The sequence below is a fragment of the Podarcis filfolensis genome, assembly GCF_964270895.1.
Source record: "Podarcis filfolensis genome assembly, chromosome: 18".
Taxonomy (NCBI): domain Eukaryota; kingdom Metazoa; phylum Chordata; class Lepidosauria; order Squamata; family Lacertidae; genus Podarcis; species Podarcis filfolensis.
In genome coordinates, this window is record NC_139622.1 from 2,174,475 (window position 1) to 2,195,443 (window position 20,969).

Genomic DNA, 20,969 nt, shown 5'->3' on the forward strand with positions numbered 1-20,969 from the left:
GCTTGTGTGTGGATGCTCTGTGTCTCGAACCCTTGCTTCTCCCCTCCCCCTCAGTTCTTGTTGTAGGTGCTGGGGTGGTACTGTTTTTGTAGAGCTGCAGAGTTGGAAGGGACCTCTGAGGGTCATCTAGTCCAGCCTGCTGCACTGCAGGAACTGCAGCTAAATAATCCCAGGCAGAGCATCTTAAAAAGCAGAGACATCACCTTACCAAGAAAGGTCTGTATAGTTAAAGCTATGGTTTTCCCAGTAGTGATGTATGGAAGTGAGAGCTGGACCATAAAGAAGGCTGATCGCCGAAGAATTGATGTTTTTGAATTCTGGTGCTGGAGGAGACTCTTGAGAGTCCCATGGACTGCAAGAAGATCAAACCTCTCCATTTTAAAGGAAATCAGCCCTGAGTGCTCACTGGAAGGACAGATCGTGAAGCTGAGGCTCCAATACTTTGGCTACCTCAGGAGAAGAGAAGACTCCCTGGAAAAGACCCTGATGTTGGGAAAGATGGAGGGCACAAGGAGAAGGGGACGACAGAGGACCAGATGGTGGGACAGTGTTCTCGAAGCTACAAACATTTCGTCAAACTCATGCTGGTAGCTTCAAGAACACTGTCCCATCTCATCCTCTGTTGTTCTTCTCCTTGTGCCCTCCATCTTTCCCAACATCAGGGTCTTTTCCAGGGAGTCTTCTCTTCTCATGAGGTGGCCAAAGTGTTACAGCTGTCTGAAACAACAACTATGGGGCAGAAGCCGACCTTTCCACCAGTCTTGCTCCTGGATGTAACTGAGGGGCTTCAGGCGAGGGGGAAGGCGGCCAGAGCTGTGATTTTCAAGAACTTGCACTTCCTTCCCCCTCTTTCCTCCACTCTCATATTTTCAGAGTGCAAGTATCAGTACTGGCTTTCTGCAAGTCGCTCTGAGAGGGCGGCTGGGGTGGGGTTATAAATACCGTCAATAAATGCTGGTGGGAAGCTTAGGGGGAGCAGCGTCCTTCCAGTGAGAGATTTCACACCTCGAGGTAAAGAAGGCCTGAAATGCCACTTACACCACCTGAAACTTGTACGAGCTGTCCTGTGGACCGGCGTTTTTCCCTCCTCCCTCCTCCCTCCTCTTTCCTCCGCTGCCATGTCTTTTTTAAGAGCACGAGTCTTTAGGACTGATTTTTGCAAGCCCCCTTTTGGCTACAGTTTGGGGATACAAACACTGCATAGCTAAATGCTGGTGGGGAGGTTAAGGGGAGCAGTGCCAGTCTCCACCCCCCCCACCGCCTCTTTGCCCCAAAACAAGCATAGAGGGCGAAGTGAAGCTGCTTGTGTTTGCATTCGAGGCACCGGCCTCCTGCTCAAAACCCACAAGGTCCCTTCTTAGGGGAGAGGCGGGGCAGATGGTGCCTTTAATTTGGGGCCTGGAGAGGGGTGGGGTGGCGGTTTGTGCTTCAAAACCTAGAGGGATGGAGAGCAGCTCACTGTTTTGTTGCACAATTGGGACCAAACAGGTCTGGCTTGTGTGCTCGGATACATTTTTAAAAGAGTGGTTCTCTCCCCTCCTAATTGGCCTCGTCCGAGACAACGCTGGGTCCTCCATGAATATATCACAAGATAGGCAGGTCTCCAGAGAGGACGTTTCTGAAGCGGTTACAGAGCTGCTCTCAGGGTGAGGTCTCTGGCCTGACTCGTAGGCACCCTGTAGGAGCATGGAGAATAATAGAACCGCAGGGTTGAAAGGAACCCCCAAGGGTCATCCAGCCCAGCCCACTGCAATGAACAGGACACATTTTGTCTCTCAAAAGAGACAGGCAAAACACTTTGAAGTTGGGTGAAAGAGGAAGGAGGGAAGATAAGCCATGACTTAAGGTGTTTTTTGTAATCTTGTAAAAAGAGGCAAAACACCCCAATCCCTCTAGGGAATGGAATTATCTACAGCCCTTCCTCAACAAACGTAGACTTGCCACGGGCAAATTTAACAATATTTGGAATTCATTCTTATAAATAACATATTAGGTTTCAGTCTGGTTAACTACAATAACAATTCCCCCCCTCTTTTTTGTAATGTACACAATATCTTTTTTCTATTTTGTTCTCTACATGGGTACTATTTCTTGTTTTGTCTTCTTTTGTGTCTTATCTTACTCTGTGTCCTTGTAATTTTGTACATTTTATTTTTCAGTAAAGAATTCACATTTATATATATATATATATAAAGTATAAGAAGAGTCTGCTAGAAGAGTCTAGGCCAGTGTCCATCTAGTCCAGCATTGTGTTCTCAGCTGCAGCCAAGCAGACAAAGGCTTTTAATCCCTTTTGCAACCATGCGATCTAGAAACTTGCTATACAGATGCTTTTAAGCCCTTTGGGGGCCACCATAAGGTCTGGAAACTTGATACCATTTTAAAAATTTTTTTTAATGAAAGTTAAGATTCCCCAGCCAGCTGACTTCTCCGATCAGCAGCCTGCAACACAGTTGTAAATCTCCCCAGCACACACAAAGATCTGATAGTGCAGGATCCGGCCGTGGGGCAGCCAAAGTCCTCCTGAAGAAGTCCCACCAACTCTCTGTGGACCATCAAAATTGGCAGCAGGCAGTAGAAGAGTTTTCCCAAAAGGTCTCTGCCTGCATAGCGCAATAATACCACGTTGGCGGCCCCCTGGCCAGGAACTGACCAATTGCAGCGGCCTGCTCTCCCGCCAGTCACACCCGAAGGGGTTGGGTGGTCTTCTGGTTTGTCCCGTCCTGGGAGTCCTCCCCACAGAAAACTTGCAGTTAGGACGCAGCCAGGTGCTGGTGGAAATACAGGCCGAAGAGGGTGGCGATGACCTGGCAGGCGGACACCCACCAGGTGAAGAAAGAGAGAAGCCCCCGGTAGAAAAGTGGGGTGAAGACGGTGCTGAAAGCCCCCAGGGCCCCCGTGATCTGCTCCACTGCTGCCTGGATGTCCTCCGTCCCCCCGTCGTTCGAGGGGGCGGCCTGGGGGGCACGAACCACATCCACTGCTGGCGAGGTCAGGGCGGGCTCTGGGTACAGCCCCCAGGAATAGTCGCCTTTTAAAGAGAGAGACAGGTGAGAAACAGGGCAAGGGACACGCAACTCCTAACCCAGCCTAGTATTCGAGCCCTTTGCCGGTCGCCACAGGCGAGCAGGAACTGCGTGCAGGCGAGCAAGTGGGCCAATGGGTCAGCACACAGCAAAGCGGGCTGTCACCCGGCGAGTGGCAAAAGCGGGCACTGGGATTGGGGCATTCCACCGTCTCTCTGTCAACAGCCTGGCTGGAGGCAGAAGAATGGCGCAAGGAGCCAACGGGGGAACCCCCAAGAGAGAAGGCTCAGAGCCTGGGGTGGGGTGGTGGGACGATGATGAGTGGTCAGAGGGAGAAGACTGAGGAGGAGGTGTTGGAAGCAAAAGAGGCAACAGGGCTTAGTGAGTGGAGAGAGTCGGTGGCAGAGAATCAGTCCAGAATCAGAGGAAGAAACTGAAGCAGAAGGAGGAGGAGTCAGGCTGGGGAAGAGTCACGGATGTCTCCCGCTCCTGCTGCATCAAGCTGGTCTCCCTGCTGGTCTCCCAGAACCAGGAGAGGCATGAAGAGTGCGGAGGAGAGGTTGGCTGCATGACGGAACTGTCTCCGATTGCTTGGGGGTAACCCTAGAGGGGAGGGGACTTAGGCAGCCGCGGGGAAAAGGGGACTTTCAGTCTCAGCAACTGCTTCATGGTGGGCAAGACCTACCAGGGACGAGCTGCTCTGCTCCTTAGGCCTGGTGCTTAGCCAAGTCTGTGCAGATCCTGTCTTACAAATAACGATTTCACTCCAGCATGCATGGTGTGATTTGCTGCCGGCTTGCTTTTGACACTCTCCTGTAGAGACGGGGAACTCTTGGGTCCCTTGAGATGTTGCTGGGATCTGGATGCCTGTCATCCCAGACCACTGGGCATGCTGCCTACCAGGAGTTGGAGCCTAGCAACGTCTGGAGGGCCACAAAAGTTGCCCTCCCCTGCTCAACCAGCAGCATGGCACACTGCAGGCCAGAGATTGGGGGGGGGGCAGGCGGTGGTGGCTCTATTTCATCCAGCAAGCACACCCCACGATCAGGGATGATGGAAGGAAAAGTTCAGCAAACACCAGGAGGACCATGGATGTACCCCCCCAATTCCTGTGCTAGGTAAAGGTAAAGGGACCCCTGACCATTAGGTCCAGTCGTGGCCGACTCTGGGGTTGCGGCGCTCATCTCGCTTTATTGGCCGAGGGAGCCGGTGTACAGCTTCCGGGTCATGTGGCCAGCAGGACTAAGCCGCTTCTGGCGAGCCAGAGCAGCGCACGGGAACGCCGTTTACCTTCCTGCCGGAGCGGTACCTGTTTATCTACTTGCACTTCGTGCTTTCGAACAGCTAGGTTGGCAGGAGCAGGGACCGAGCAACGGGAGCTCACTCCGTCGCGGGGATTCGAATTGCTGACCTTCTGATCGGCAAGTCCTAGGCTCAGTGGTTTAACCCACAGTGCCACCCGTGTCCCTAATTCCTGTGCTAGTATTTGATAATAAATGCATGTGTCTGGGTGGAAACTAAAGTGGGGGCATTGAGCTATGGGGCAGCCCCATTCAGCTCCTTGAAGGCCTCCGCTCTGCCACCACTTACCTAGCGTTTTGAGGAGGAACGTGCAGTGCAAGGTGAGCAGGATTGGGGCCAGGTACTGCAAACTGACCACGGTGACGTAGCAGTAGATTCTGGTGATCTGTAATTCAATAATAATAATGATGATGATGTAAAAAACAAATAAACAAACTCCAAAACAGAACAAAAACACCATCTTAGCAATGTTGCCATTTGGAGGAATGGAACTTAAAAATAAACAGGACATTTGATTTTGCCCAGGATCAAGCCCCTCCGATGCTTTGTTTGGAACTTATGGCCGCTGCAGCAAAATGTCCCATCTGCCAGCAAGACACTCACGTTTCCTCTTCCCTCTGCATACCTTTTTCCTTTCATGCTGCGACTGTTCGGCTATCAGCATACAGCAGGGAAGGGGTTGCATTCGCTTTTAATACAGGGGTGGGGTGGGGGGAACCTTCAGTAAGTCACAACTTGTCCCACAACTTGTCATGCTTATGCCTGATGCCCTCCCCCGCTCTGCCTCTGCACCTTCCGCTGGATCTCCAGGACGGCAATCCTCCCGGCCTCCCTCTTCATCTGCTCCACCCATCTCTCGGCGAGGTTCAGGTAGGCCTGCAGGTGGTAGCGCACGACAGCCAGGCGGAGGAGGCACAGAGCTACAATGGTCCAGAGGCGCACCGAATTATAGGAAGCGTTGGAAAGGCTGCGGGCAGAAAGAGAAACAGACACACACATACAGAGGACTGAAAATAGACAGCTGCAAATAAAAGTCTTGTGTGTTGTAAAGTGCATTATGGAAATAGGACACTAGATGGCGATGGTGAGCTATGGCAAATTCAATATATTTTTCAAAACGGTTTTTTTTTATAAAAGCATTTTCACAGCATTTTTTTATATGTGCCTAGATTCCACCAGGGAGAGACTTCTGCATCATATACATAGCTCAACTATGTATAGTTGAACAGTCTTAATCTCAGGGTTGTGGGTAGAACAGTCTTAATCTCAGGGTCGTGGGTTGGGTGATACATTCCTACCCTGAAGCGGGTTGGGCTAGATGACCCTTGGTGTCCCTTCCTACTCTACAATTCTATGACGGTTTCCCTTTTTTCCCCTTTTCCCTTTTTTGCCAAATCGTCTCTATTGATTTTAACAAATCAGCCACATATTTAAAATCAGAATATAAAACCAGAGAATACATAATCAAAAAAAATTCATAATTGTATCTTAGCTATTTTTAAAACGCTGGTCTGCGACCGTGATAAATGGAAACTTCGAAGCTTCGAGCTTCCTGATTGAAACAGGACTTTACTGAGTTTATTTGGCTCATTTATGACCTTCAACTCTCCCCCCATTTCATGCCAAGGAGCTCAAGGGAATGCAAAAGGTTCCTGGTCCCAGCAGGCAAGGCTGAGTCATCCTTTCAGAGTCCACAAAGACATTTCTAGCTAGCCAGGAACATTCAAGGAGGAGGATGTTCCAAAAGAGCATGTGAGATTATTTACGTAAAACAATGACAGCAGCAAAAATACTGTCTGCCCAATGATGGAAAGATGGAGAGGTTTCCAGTAAAGGAAGAATGGCTTTTGGAGATGGAGGGGAACCAGCAAGATTAACAGCAAAGATTAGAGACCAAAATGATGAAAATGCCTTGAGGACTGGAGACCTTTCACTGTTTGTTTGTTTTTTAAATGAATATTTATTAAATTTTCCAATTTTATATAAAAACAAAAAGAAAAAGAAAAAGAAAAATATTAAAAACAATTCAGTTTCACTAACAGTTTTCAGTCACATATTTCTTTGACTTCCTCATACCTCCCCTTCTTGTTCTCTAGTTCAATTTGTTAATTCAGCAAATCCTAATCTCTTAACATTCCTTTTAAAATATCACCTTATTTTCCACTCAACTTTTTTAAATTTAGTAACAAAAACAATTATGATCCCTATTATCTTTATCATAACAGCTGGAGACCACCAAAGTTCAAACCAACATCTTTTCAAAGTTCATTAATTTTATAATATTTCTGTAGATATTCCTTAAATTTCTTCCAATCTTCTTCTGCTGACTTTTCTCCCTGGTCGCGGATTCTGCCGGTCATTTCTGCCAGTCCCATACAGTCAATCAACTTCATCTGCCATTCTTCCAGAGTGGGTAAATCTTGAGTCTTCCAGTGCTTTGCTATAAGTATTCTTGCTGCCGTTGTAGCATACATAAAAAAGATTCTGTCCTTCTTTGGCACCAAATGGCCGACTATACCCAAGAGAAAAGCCTCTGGTTTTTTCAGGAAAGTATACTTAAATATCTTTTTCATTTCATTATAAATCATTTCCCAAAAGGCCTTGATCTTTGGGCACGTCCACCATAGGTGAAAAAATGTACCTTCCACTTCCTTACATTTCCAGCATTTATTATCGGGCAAATGATATATTTTTGCGAGCTTGACTGGGGTTATGTACCACCTGTATATCATTTTCATAATATTCTCTCTTAAGGCATTACATGCCGTGAATTTCATACCTGTGGTCCATAACTGTTCCCAATCAGCAAACATGATGTTATGTCCAAGATCTTGTGCCCATTTAATCATAGCTGACTTAACCGTTTCATCCTGTGTATTCCATTTCAGCAGCAAGTTATACATTTTTGACATAATTTTAGTTTTAGGTTCTAGCACTTCTGTTTCTAATTTAGATTTTTCCACCTGGAAGCCAATTTTCCTGTCCAAATTGTATGCCTCCCTTATCTGAAAGTAATGTAACCAGTCTCGGACTTTGTTTTTTAATTTCTCAAAACTCTGCAATTTCAGTCTATCTCCTTCTTGCTCCAAAATTTCCCAATATTTTGGCCAACTGGCCTCCATATTGAGTTTTTTCTGAGCTTTCGCTTCCATTGGTGACAACCACCTTGGGGTTTTATTTTCCAGTAAATCCTTATATCTAGTCCAAACATTAAACAAAGATCTCCTAACAATGTGATTCTTAAACGCTTTATGAGCTTTAACCTTGTCATACCACAAATATGCATGCCATCCAAACACATCGTTAAAACCTTCTAGATCCAAAATGTCTGTGTTTTCCAGAAGCAGCCAGTCTTTCAACCAGCAGAATGCTGCTGACTCATAATAGTGTCTGAAGTCTGGCAGGGCGAAGCCACCCCTTTCTTTTGCATCAGTCAAAATCTTATATTTTATCCTAGGCTTCTTGCCCTGCCAGACAAATTTAGAAATATCTTTCTGCCACTTCTTAAAACATTCCATCTTGTCCACAATTTGTAATGTTTGAAACAAAAACAACATTTTAGGCAATACATTCATCTTTATAGCTGCTATTCGACCCATCAAGGAAAGCTTCAAATTTGACCATGTTTCGAGATCTTTTTTCACTTCTGACCAGCATTTCTCATAATTATTTTTAAATAAGTTCCCATTTTTAGATGTCATATTAATCCCCAGATATTTCACCTTCCTCACCACAGACAGACCTGTTTCATTCTGGAATTTCTCTTTTTCAAACAATGTCATATTTTTCTCTAAAACCTTAGTTTTGGTCTTATTCAATTTAAATCCTGCCACCTGACCAAATTCTTGAATTAGTTCTAAAACTCTTTTAGTACTAGATTCTGGCTCCTGTAACGTCAAAACTAGATCATCTGCAAAAGCTCTCAGTTTATACTGTTTAACTCCGACCTGTATACCTTTAACCAACCGGTCCCTTCTAATCATATTCAGCAGAACCTCCAAGACCGATATAAAAAGTAAAGGGGAAATTGGGCATCCTTGTCGTGTCCCTTTTTCAATCTTAAATTGTTCCGTAACCACATTATTTACAATTAATTTGGCCTTTTGTTCAGAGTATATTGCACCTATACCATTTTCAAAACCTTGGCCTACCCCCATACCCTGTAGATTCTTTTTCATAAAACTCCAAGAAATGTTGTCAAAGGCTTTCTCCGCGTCCACAAATATCAGAACAGCTTTAGTGTTTATATCCACATCTAGCTTTTCCAAAATGTCAATTACATTCCTCAAATTATCAGATATGTGTCTTCCCGGCAGAAAGCCCGCTTGGTCCTTATGTATCTCTTCAATCAATACTCTTTTCAGTCTCTTGGCTAAAATGTCAGCAAAGATTTTGTAATCCACATTTAATAAGGATATGGGACGGTAGTTTTTAAGTTGAGTCTTTTCAGTCTCTGTTTTCGGTATAAGTGTAATGTAGGCCTCTTTCCACGATTCTGGTGCCTTTTTCCCTTCCAAAATCTCATTGCAGACTTCCTTCAGAGGTTGTACTATCCAATCCTTCAAGGATCTATAGTATCTGGAAGTCAGTCCATCCGGTCCCGGAGATTTGCCCAATTGCATATTTAAGATGGCACCTTCTATCTCCTGGAGACCTTTCACTGTTTGAGGAACTATTAGAGTAGATGAAAATGCAAGCAGGACTTGAAATATGAGCAGCAGGGCAAATTATTAGGATAAATAGGTTAAATTGAAGGCAGCCCTGTTTAGAGAAGTTTTAAATGTCTGACGCTGTATTGTTTTTAATATTCGGTTGGAAGCCGCCCAGAGTGGCTGGGGAAACCCAGCCAGATTGGGGGGGGTATAAATAATAAATTATTATTACTAAATTGAATGTATTTACTAGTATAGGGACAAAATATGCAGCATTCAAGGGTAAATATGGAAACCATGGAACTGGAAGATACGAAGTCAAGGGATAAAGTAACTTATGGTTTAGGTTAAAATTTGTAAAAAAATTTTTATCTAACTGAAAAATTAATATGAGGGTTTTTTGTTTTGTTTTTAAAAGGAACACTCAAGGATGCTGCCAGGGAGAGAGGAGAGAGTGTGTGTGTCCTAGGGAGAGCTCTGAAGGGCCACCTCTCCCTCCTGGTGATCGCAGAAGCACTTACATTTGGACGGTCTCTTTCCCCATGGGGGCGTTGAGCAGGAGGTCCCGGGAGATGGGCTTGACCCACATCAGCACGACGGCCACGGGTGCAAGGAAGCTCGCGTGGAGGAGCAGCCTGCCGTGTTGGGGGTCAAGGAGGAGAAGGGTCAGGCCCCCCACAGGCTACCCCCTCCTCATCCCTGCCCCTTATCCCCCCCACCCCCGTCTTTCGGGAAGGCCAGGGGCAAGCCGTTACGCAACTGGACCGCCGGCCGGTCTGCAGCCATCTTGAGGGCATCCAGGTGAGTCTGCGCCAAACGCAGCCCTGGGAAGGTCAGGCAGGCGCCGAGGAACGAGCAGAGGGCCACCAGGCAGAGCTTGACGGTCAGCTTGGTCACGGGGACCCTGGGGGAAAGAGAGAGGGAGGCGTTTTTCGGGAAGGGCTAAGGCTGCTGGAGACGCAGCAGGAAGGGACCCCAAGAGTCATCCCTGCAAGGCAAGGCATCGCAGCTAAAGAACCCCTGACACAAAACCGGGGCCTTTTCTGCAGTGGCTCCCCATTTGTGGAATGCTCCCTCCATGGAGGTTTGGTGGGTGCCAGAGAACCATAGAATTGTAGGAGTTGGAAAGGACCTCCGAGGGTCATCTAGTCCAACCCCCTGCAATTCAGGAATCTCAACTAAAGCATCCAGGACAGATGCCAACCTCTGCTGAAAAGCCGCCAAGTAAGGAGAGTCCTTCCTTAACAACAGCTCTTAACAACAGGAAGTTCTTCCCGATGTTTAGTCGGAATCTCCTTTCTTGTAACTTGAAGCCATGGGTTCGAGTCCTGCCCTCCAGAGCAGGAGAAAACAAGCTTGTTCCCTCTTCCATGTGACAGCCCTTGGGCTATTTGAAGATGGCTCTCATATCTCCTCTTTTCCAGGCTAAACACCCCCAGCTCCTTCAACCGTTCCTCATATGGTCTGGTTTCCAGACCCTCGATCATCTTGTTCACCCTCCTCTGCACATGTTCCAACTTGTCAACATCCTTCTTAAATTGTGGTGCCCAGAATTGGAAACAATATTCCAGGTGTGGTCTGACCAAGGCAGAACAGAGTGGGACTTTGGCTTTCCTTGATTTGTCCAGTTGAGTCAAATGAAAATTCAGTACAGGTTTTAGGAACACTCTTCCCCGCCTTTTTTGCAAACCAAAAAGTCCCAAATGCTGCAACTTTTCCTTGTAGGGCAATCACCTGGCTCATTTTGGACAACATTTCCTAACTCTAGAACAGGGCTTAGCAAACTTTTTCAGCAGGGGGCCGGTCCACTGTCCCTCAGACGTTGTGGGGGGCCGGACTATATTTTGAAAAGAATATAACGAACGAATTCCTGTGCCCCACAAATAACCCAGAGTTGCATTTTAAATAAAAGGACACATTCTACTCATGTAAAAAGACGCTGATTCCCGGACCGTGTGCAGGCTGGATTAAGAAGGCGATTGGCCTGGATCCGGCCCCCAGGCCTTAGTTTGCCTACCCATGCTCTAGAATATCCTTTTTGACATGAGCTGACCGAAACAGTCCTGGAGTGGCCTCATTTCGGACATCAGATCTCCACTTGAGGGTAGGAGGTGGACAAAGAGAAATAACTCCAGGCAGGGTTTAAGATTTCAGAGACACACTTACGTCCAGTCCCAGCCTTGCCCTTTCAGGAAGACCTCCAAGTTGTCCTGGACGCTATTCAGCCCTGTGGGGACAAGAGAGTCGGGGGAGAATCCAGGAGAATGCTGCAGCACGATTGCTGACAGGAGCAAGGCCTTATCAAAATGCAGTGGCGGACCTACATTTTGCCCCCCCCCCATTGAATTTTCATGGGGAGCCCAACGCAACCAGCAACAAGGTCATCTTCTTCAAGGTTCCCCCCCGCCACGACAGATCACATTTAAAAAAAAAAATATCCATCTCAGATTTTCATTAAAATTGCTGTACCAGATTATCTCACAAAGGCCAAGTCATTGGTATGAATAAAAATCTCCTAGGTCTTAACTTTTTTGAGTTATGGGGGGATGAAAATTAGGGAAATGCAGGCACGATGCCAGAGGTGCCAATTTGAATAAAATACTTTGGGGGGCGGTGTCTGCAGGTAAGACCTGCATAATCAGTCACATGATGCAGTGCACACACACTATTTGAAAGGCAATGCCCATCAGCTTTGAAGGGGCCCCTCAAATTGTGGGGGGCGAAGGTTATGTGGAACGCCCTCCCTTCAGATGTCAAGGCAATAAGCAACTATCTTACTTTTAAAAGACATCTGAAGGCTTTTGATGTTTAATGCTGTATTGTGTTTTAAATATTTGGTTGGTAGCTGCCCAGAGTGGCTGGGGAAACCCAGCCAGATAGGCGGGGTATAATAAATTATTATTATTAATTATTATTATTACTACTACTACTATTGCTATTATTATTAGTAACCTGATTTGGTATTCTAACCCTTTTGTATCTAAAAGTAATTTTAGAATTTTAGAAAATCTTAGAAAAGTGAATTTTTCCATTCTTCCGACACCGAGAAGAGGAATACGTTAGAGGTAATAAATAAAATTCTTTATATATAACCACTGCTTTGCGAGCTTGCCCCCAGCTCCCTCACCTGCGTCGAGGCCAAATTCAAGGTAGTCTTCACGGACGACCAGGACCAGCATGGCGACCAGGAGGAAGAAGAAAGCAAAGGCCAGGCAGACGGATCGCTCGCCCCCCTCCTTGGAGCGGAAGTAATGCGTCATCACCGTGAAAAAGATTTTGCTGAAGGGAAGGGTTGCGCTAAGGATCACATGCCGGAAACATCACTTCTCCCGAGAAAGACAAAGGTTTCACTTTATTCATTCATTCATTTGTCTCTATACATTGCCCCCTCAATTTTAGACATACAAATTGAATAACTTCCCAATAAACACACATATACGTATATATACAGAGAGAGAAAGAGGCCTTTCCCTTCACACTGCATTTCCAACATTATTCCATTTATTAGTTACTCCCTGATTTTTACCTTAATCCTGCCAATGAACTTAATTGTGTGCAAATTTTTTTATTCAGATACAGTATTTACCAATTTCCCACATTCCTTGATGAAATTTCTTTCTTCTTGGTTCCTTATTCTTCCATTCATTTAGTCTGACACTTCTTCTTGGTTGGGACACAATCCTGAAATAGCTTCACTTTTGGGATTATTTCATTCCCGCTGTTCCCTTCTCGGAACTACAGTTCCCAGGGTGCTCTATCAATCCACCCCTCTTTCCTCGCAACTAACTTGGGTCCCTAAATCCCATTGGGTCTACTCTGAGTATCACTTCGGCCACCTTGACTCTATACAATTAAAAGTTCTCTGATGCCTCTTTAACAACCACGGCATTCCCCTCCAAAGAATTCTGGGAGCTGTAGTTTGCTCTGGGCGGTGCTGAGAGTTGTTAGGAGACACGCAACCCACCCATTCCTCTCCCAAAACTACAATTCCCAGAGTTCCCTGGGAAGAGGAATTCATGGTTAATCCACTGCCTGTCAGCTTCCTGGCAATTCCTGCAGAAATATTGATTGTTTTGCAACCACAAGATCTATAAACTGGATATTCAAATGCTTAAAAAAAAATTTTTTTAATCCTGAGGTGTAGAATCATAGAAGCATAACCCTGCATGGTGGGAAGGGGTCCCGAGGGTCATGTAGTCCAACCCCCTGTAATGAGGAACCTCAACTAAAGCATCCAGGACAGATGCTTAAAAACTTCTGCTTTAAAACTTCCAATGAGGGAGAATCCACCACCTTCCATCCCTCAGTTGAGCTGCTCTTAACTGTCAGAAAGTTCTTCCTGATGTTTAGTCAGAATCTCCTTTCTTGTAACTTGAAGCCATGGGTTCGAGTCCTACCCTCCAGAGCTGGAGAAAGCAAGCTTGCTCCATCTTCCATGTGGCAGCCCTTCAGATATCTGAAAATGGCTCTCAGTCTCCTCTTTTCCAGGCTGAACATCCCCAGCTCCTTCAACTGTTCCTCATCTGGCTTGGTTTCCAGACCCTTGACCATCTTGGTCTCCCTCCTCTGCACACCTTCCCAGCGTCCTTCTTCAATTGTAGTGCCCAGAACTGGACACAGGACTCCAGGCCCAGGAAATGTGGCGCATTTCTTAAATGGAAGCTCAATTTCTCAGACTTACAAATCATGATGCAGACACTTGTGAAATGGGAAGCGGTCATGAGAACCTAAGAGGAGCCTTCTGGATCAGGCCAGGGGTCCAGCATCCTGCTCTCACAGGGGCCAGGGAGATGCCCAAAGGGGAAGTCCACAAGCAGGATCCAATCACAAGAGCAACTCTCCTCTTCCTCCTCCTCCTCTGATGATTATACCCTGCCCATCTGACTAGGCTTCCCCAGCCACTCTGGCCCCCATCTGCCCTTGAGAGCCCTCTTCTAGTTTAGAGTCGGAAGGGACCCAGCGGTCATCTAGTCCAACCCCCTTGCAATGCAGGAATCTCAAGGTGTTCCTCAACTGGCCCAATCCTCTTTTAAAGCCGTCCCAAGTTGGTGGCCGCGAACGACATCCCCGGGGCCAAAGGATACACGGAGAAGATGACGGCCAGCAAGCACCAGAGGATCCCAATGTTGGCTTCCTTCCGGGGGTCAACCAGGCAGTAGTAGCCTTCGGTGAAGACGTAGATCCCGGTGGCGTACGCTGCAAAGTCCACGTACCACTGATATTCCAGGAAATAGCACAGCACTAAGTGGAGAGAAGAGAGACAGGAAGATGCTCTTATTGCCTCCTGAGCCTGACCAGCTGCACCCAAAAGCCTCTTCCAAAAAGAAGAAGCAAATTTCCAGGCCTTGTGGAATGGTCCAGAGTGGGTAGGAAGGGACCCTGAGAGTCATCTAGCCCAACCCCTGCAATGCAGGAATCTTTTTGCACAACGTGGGGCTCAGACACACTACTCTGAGATTCAGAGTCTCACGGTTTGCCGACTGAGCTATATTCCAAATAAATGGTTGATTTGACAAGGAACTGTGGAGCCTGCCTTATCTAGAGCCATCCAGCTTATTGTTGAATTGGACCCGGAAACTAATTGGCAGTCCGTGCAGTCGGGCCAGGATTGGGGCAATATGCTCAAACTGTCTTAACTCCAGTGTGCAACCTGGCTGCCAAATTCTGCACCACTGAAGATTTTCAGTGTATAATAACAATACCCCGCCCACTCTGGGTAGCTTCCAACAAATTAAAACACAATTAAGACATCAAACATCAAAAACCTCCCTATACAGTGGTGCCTCTGGATATGAACAGGATCCGTTCTGGAGCCCCGTTTGCATCTAGAAGCGAACACAACCCGCGTCTGCACGGGTCGCGATTCGCCGCTTCCGCACATGCCCGTGACATCATTTTGACCATCTGCGCATGTGTGAGTGGCACAACCTGAAAGCGCTCAATCTTCAACCTGAGGTATGACTGTATAGGGTTGTCTTCAGCTGTCTTCTAAAAGTCAGATAGTTGTTTATTTCCTTGACATCTGATGGGAGGGCATGTACACTATTTTTTGTTGGGAGCCGCCCAGAGTGGCTGGGGCAACCCAGTCAGATGGGTGGGGTATGAATTATTATTTTTATTATAAACCTGTAAGCTTCCTGGCGAAGGGGGGAATTTGAACCCTGGTCTGCAGTCAGATAACGGTAAAGGGACTCCTGACCATTAGGTCCAGTTGTGACCGACTCTGGGGTTGTGACGCTCATCTCACTTTATTGGCCGAAGGAGCCGGCGTACAGCTTCCGGGTCATGTGGCCAGCATGACTAAGCCGCTTCTGGAGAACCAGAGCAGCGCACGGAAACGCCGTTTACCTTCCCGCCGGAGCGGTACCTATTTATCTACTTGCACTTTTGACGTGCTTTCGAACTGCTAGGTTGGCAGGAGCAGGGACCGAGCAACGGGAGCTCACCCCGTCGTGGGGATTCGAACCACCGACCTTCCGATCGGCAAGTCCTAGGCTTTGTGGTTTAACCCACAGCGCCACCCGCGTCCCTTCTGCAGTCAGATAGGTGGCATATAAATATCATCATCATCATCATTAAACTGCTTAGAAACTCCTTTGGCATGTAAGCGATATATAAACAAATACCTAATACTAATAATACACAAATGCTGTCTACGATCCCCGTGACTTGCTGGGCAGCCTATGGCAAGTGGCAGGAAACCTGCTTGCTTCAGGGAAAATTGGGCACAATGCTCTCCACTGGCCAAAGGGACTAGAAACTTGGCTCTGACAAACAAAAGCTAAAACAATCTCAGGAAGAAAGGCTTGGGGTGTCCCTGAGGGGACCAGACCACCTCAGTCCTCCCTGACCCCCAGAGCTATTTGGGGAGGGGAAGGGAGGATAGGCAGCCCCCCATTTCTGCCAAAGGGAGGGAGCTTAGGAGATCCAACCTCGGCGCATTTACCCAGAGCGTCCACGGCGGTGATGGGGCTGCTGTCCAAGCGAAGGTCAATATCCCGGGGGACGGAGGAAGGCTTTTCCTCGGTGACGCCATTGATCTTCCTGTCAGATAGACAGACAAACGTCAGTCGGCTGGCGCCAGAGGGAGCTGTGTGGTCCAAAGACGGCGCCAGGGGGGCGAAGATGGATCTAAGTTGCCCCCACGCCTTTCCCGGGTGTCTCCAGGTGGAGATTCGTAGTTCCTTCCCCACTGCCGGCCACCAGCTCCCTCAGCCCGCTGGACGGACAAGATGGCCGCCCTCACGTCAACTCTACTCACCGCTCCCTCTTCCCCTTTGGCCTGGGCTTCCCCGCCAGGGCTAGTAGCTCCTCTTCCGAGGGGTGTTTGAACCGGCGAAGGCTGGTGGAAGAAGAGGGGAAAAGGGCTCACCAAACAGACATTGGGCTGAACGCAACTCAAGAGGAGTCCCATTGGGATGGATGGGAAATGATATATAATGAAATGAAAAAATGTTCAAAACCACATTTGTTAAAAAACCAGAGGCTTTTTTACTAGGAATATTAGGAGATGAAGTGCCAAAGAAACAAAAGAGACAATTTATATATGCAACCACAGCTGCCAGAATGTGACTTGCCCAAAAGTGGAAAGAAGAGAACGTACCAACGAAAAAAGAATGGAGGACTAAGGGGATAGACTAGGCCAAAATGGCAAAACTCACCGTGAAGATCAGGCACCAAGATGAAGAAGAATTTAATCATGAATGGGAAATTTTTGTAGATTACTTTAAAGAGCACTGTAAAAATGGGGAAACACTAGCAGGATTGTGAACTGAAGGTAGAATTTGTGAACTGAAGGTAGAATTATGATGTGAAAAATAATTATAAGAATTGTAAGAAGGAAAATAAAAGGAGAAAAAATGGAAAACAGGGGTGAGGGTGGGGGTGGGGAAGTCAATCAATGCAAATTTGGATTTGATATGTAAGCATATGAAAATGATTGTTATCAGAAAAATTGAAAATAAAATATTGGAGAAAAAGATGGGCAAGGGCTGGCATGGCTCCATTAATTTCATTGGTTCTGCTCCTGAGGAAAACATAGGCCACATTTGCACCCTATCTTAATCATCATCATCATCATCATCATCATCATCATCATCATCATCATATTTATACCCTACCCATCTGGCTAGGTTTCCCCAGCCACTCTGGGCGGCTTCCAGCAAAATATAAAAAAATATGTCAAATGTTAAAAACTTCCCATTACAGGGTTAATAATAATAATAATAATTGTATTATTTATAATAATTTTATTGTTTATAATAAAAACTTAAATGGTTTTGACGGCACTTTAAGCAGCCATGGCTTCCTGGGGAACTGTAGTTCAAAGGCACTGGGTGTCGTGAGGAGGTCCCTGCTTTTCCCCTCTGAGAACTACAATTCCCAGACCAGTTTAGCAGCTCATCTCCCTTCCCAGGGAGCTCTGGGAATGCTAGTGCCGAGAGGGGAAAGACTCCTGGAAGCTGTAGTTTGTTTGGGGTGCTTGGCACTGTGAGGCCCTATATTCTCCTTTGCAGAACTACAGTTCCCAGAGTTCCCTGGGAAAAGGGATTGATAGTTAAAACTGTAGCGGAAAGTGGGGTTCCCTCTCAGCACTCTTCACAAACTACAGCTTTCAACCTGTCCTCACTGTATGCCAACAAAGGTTGATTGATTGATTGATTGATTGATAGATAGAGTGATTGAAACTACAGCTCCCAGGATTCATTGCGGGGGGGGGCTGCTGCCACCACAGTTGTCCACAGTGATATCGTGGCGATTTTAAAAGGCAGGGTGTGAGCCTACAATTCCCAGAGTTCCCTGGGAAGAACGATGGATCGCTAAACGATGTTGGGAACTGTAGCTTCACAAGGGGAATCGCACCCTAACAAACTACAGCTCCCAGAATTATTTTTAAGCCCTGGCGGTTTTAAAGCAGGACCAGAGCTTTTTAAAGGTCTGGCGCGAATGCGGCCACAGCCTAACCGAGCCAGCAAATCTGGTATGAACGCCAAATAAACAGGGAATAAATGCAATGGCGTTTTTCTGCAGGTGGAATCGTGGACAAATGGATAATTTTGGGGGGGTGGGTCCCAAGGCCGAATGTGGGAGCCCCCAAGTCCCTTTTGCTTCCATCCACGGTCAAAAAATAATAAGCAAATTTTGACCTCTTGCTACACTCCTGAGGAACCTCCTTGCCATCCCCAGCCCTGTGAAAAAGGGGATTTCTGGTACCTTCCGTTGCAGAGGATCCACCGGGCGAAGGACCAGTGAGGGGCCATCTTCTGCATGATGCTGGCCACCAGCAGGGAGACCACGAGCTGCACCCCCATCACCGCCTGTGTGGCAGAAGAAGAGGAAGAACCTTGGGTCAAGTCCAATGTTTTATTCTCATCAAAGTTCTATTTATTATCATCATCATCATCCCCTCCAACGTTTCTCCAATGAAAATAGGGACGTCCCATTCAATGATGATGATGATGATGATGATAAGTCGGATAGCTTAGTTTTGTAATGTGAATATAAGGAACTGATTTACATATAATGAGGTGAAATGTAAAAAGAAGATAGAAGGTTAAAAAGGGGTTATAGAAATGCTAAGAATTTAGTAAAGATGTTCAGAAGTCAGAAAGAGGAAGGGAAGGAGGTCTCGATGCTCTGTCTGAGCAATGTTTTAGGCTATAGATTTATGTAACAAAATGTGATTATGATAAATATGGAAAACTCAATAAAAATTATTATTAAAAAAAGAGGAAGATGATAAGTCAGATAGCTTAGTTGGTTAGAGTGCCATGGCACTGAAGCTATCCAGAGAGGCTGTGGAAACCCAGCCAGATTGTGTGTGTGGGGGGGTGTTTTATAAATAATAACATCATCATCATCATCATCATCATCATCATCATCATTACTATTATCATTCCCTTCAACATTTCTCCGACATAAAGAGCAACATCCTAAGGAAAAGTGGGACATCCCGGGATCAAATCAGAAACCGGGACGGCTCCTGCAAATTTGAGACTGTCCCTGGAAAATAGGGGCACACCAAGGTTGCAGCTTCGCTCCCCACAAGGGACAGCTGCCTATTCTTGCACTGCTGGGGGTTGGACTGGATGACCCTCAGGGTCCCTTCCAACTCTACAGTTCTACCCCTTTGGGCTGATCCAGCAGGGATCCTGCGTTCCATTCTAGAAGCAGGTAGTGAATTTCTCATCCCACTTTTCGGATCCACCTCGACGTCCGCCCCCCACCCCAAATCCTACACTTCGCACCTCTCTGCAGCTGTACCAAAAACGTAGACCCCGTGTAAGGTTAGTGCAGAGATATTGACTCCCTTTCTATTTTAAGGGCAGGAAGTGGAGCTGGCGGCCGGCTGTGTGGCCTGGACACGGGATTCAAATTTCAAGGAAGGAGATTCCCACTTAACACTGGGGGAAACTTTCTGACAGTGGAACGGTCTTCCTCAGGAGATGGAGGACTCTCCTTCCTTGGGAGTTTGCAAGCAGAGGTTGGCTGGCCCTCCGTCCTGGCTGCTTGAGCTGAGATTCCTGCATTGCGGGGGGTTGGAATGGATGACCTTTGGGGGCCCCTTCCAGCTCTACAGCTCGATGACCCCGGAAGGTGGTGATCTCATCTCTCCTTCCTTGGAGGCTCTTAAACGGCGGTGGGATGACCACCTGCCAGGGGTTCTGCAGCTGTGCTTCGGACCTTGCGCGGGGTTGGGCTAGATGTCCTTTGGGGGTCCCCTTCCAACTCTACGGTTCTGTGGTCCTGGGACCTTGGCAAGCATGCAAACCTTCTCTCTCATGCAGAAAGCAAACCCACCTGCCCAGCAGCCCAGCTCCAGTCCCCTAAGTCCATAAACACCCAACAATGCATTCTTGCAATTTTTTTTTTTAAACTTACCATTTTCTTTTAGGATCCCGAGCAAAAAAACAGTCCCAAATTAAGAGACAGGCAAGGCAGGCAAGTTTCCCTGCACTTCTGATCTTGCAGACCAAAGAAGGAGTGAGACCCCCCCAGCCAATCACAAGCGGCACTTCCAGTTGATTGCCAGCCAGCCAGCCAATGACAAAGCAAAATAAAAATAAAAAAAGTTTGAAGGTAGGCGGGGATTTTTGCCATCCCCCACCTGTTTCCGGTTTTCAGGCGCCTGCCAAGCGCGTTGCATTTCGGGGCTTGTAGTTTCCTTTCCCAGGTGAGGTTCTTTAAGAGGGAACGGAGAGAGAATTTTTTTTGCATGTTTTCCTCTGCAAAAATTCACAAGGTTCCCTGTAAATCACACGCGCCCTTTTGCAGCCAGTGTGGATGTCCTTAAAAGAGGATTGCGCAAATCCGTGGGGTTTTTCACAAATTCAGGGGCTGCTAGGCAGGAGGGCTGTGTTCTCCTTCCCCCGGTTGTTGGCATCCGTCTGTCACCTCCGGAGGTGAAGTCAAATCGCGCACCGACTGCGGCTGCAGAGGCCCGTAACCCCTGCATTGCGCGGGGTCAGACTAGATGCCACTTGGGGTCCCTTCCGACTCCACACTGCTATGATTCTCTGAACTTGTAACTGCTGCCTCCGGCGTTGTTTTTGCTGCGTCAGCAGCACCCAAGTGACCTCCCCGGGGGAGCAAGCCTGGGCCGTGGGTCTGGGGGTCCTGGGCTGCCCAGAGGACAAGACCCCCCTCTCGGCCTCACTGAGGGGTCCAAAGGAAAGCAGAGCAAGACGTTTGGCACCAGCTGGGTTGCAGGAGTTGCCAGAAGGAGGCGGACAAGGCGCCATCCAACCGCCTTAGGGACTCCACTCTGGTTTGAGTAGGGTTCACTTCTGAGCCTTTTCTTCCCCCAAAGATAACCCGCAAGGCAGCAGAGGTTAAGTATCTGAGTTTTCCTTGTCCTAGGCAGGCTCCCTTCCCAGGTTGATGATAAGCCCCATTTGCCCCTCACTTCCCTCTACAGAAACTGCCTTCTTGATCACTGTTGGGCTAATTGATCACTCAATAATAATAATAATAATAATAATAATAATAA

General features: G+C 47.2%; 1 protein-coding gene across 1 annotated transcript; it reads right to left on the reverse strand.

The window, feature by feature from the left end:
• Positions 1-2,373: 2,373 nt before the first annotated feature.
• Positions 2,374-19,987, reverse strand: TMEM161A (transmembrane protein 161A). The gene is made up of 12 exons (XM_083594300.1): positions 19,862-19,987; positions 18,194-18,297; positions 16,242-16,322; positions 15,927-16,024; positions 14,065-14,221; positions 12,108-12,259; positions 11,147-11,207; positions 9,741-9,884; positions 9,502-9,615; positions 5,121-5,295; positions 4,617-4,713; positions 2,374-3,031 (listed from the first exon to the last, which is right to left on the reverse strand). Exons 1-12 carry the CDS (start codon positions 19,862-19,864, stop codon positions 2,754-2,756), a joined length of 1,464 nt encoding a protein of 487 aa, XP_083450426.1. The 5' UTR covers positions 19,865-19,987; the 3' UTR covers positions 2,374-2,753.
• Positions 19,988-20,969: the final 982 nt, after the last annotated feature.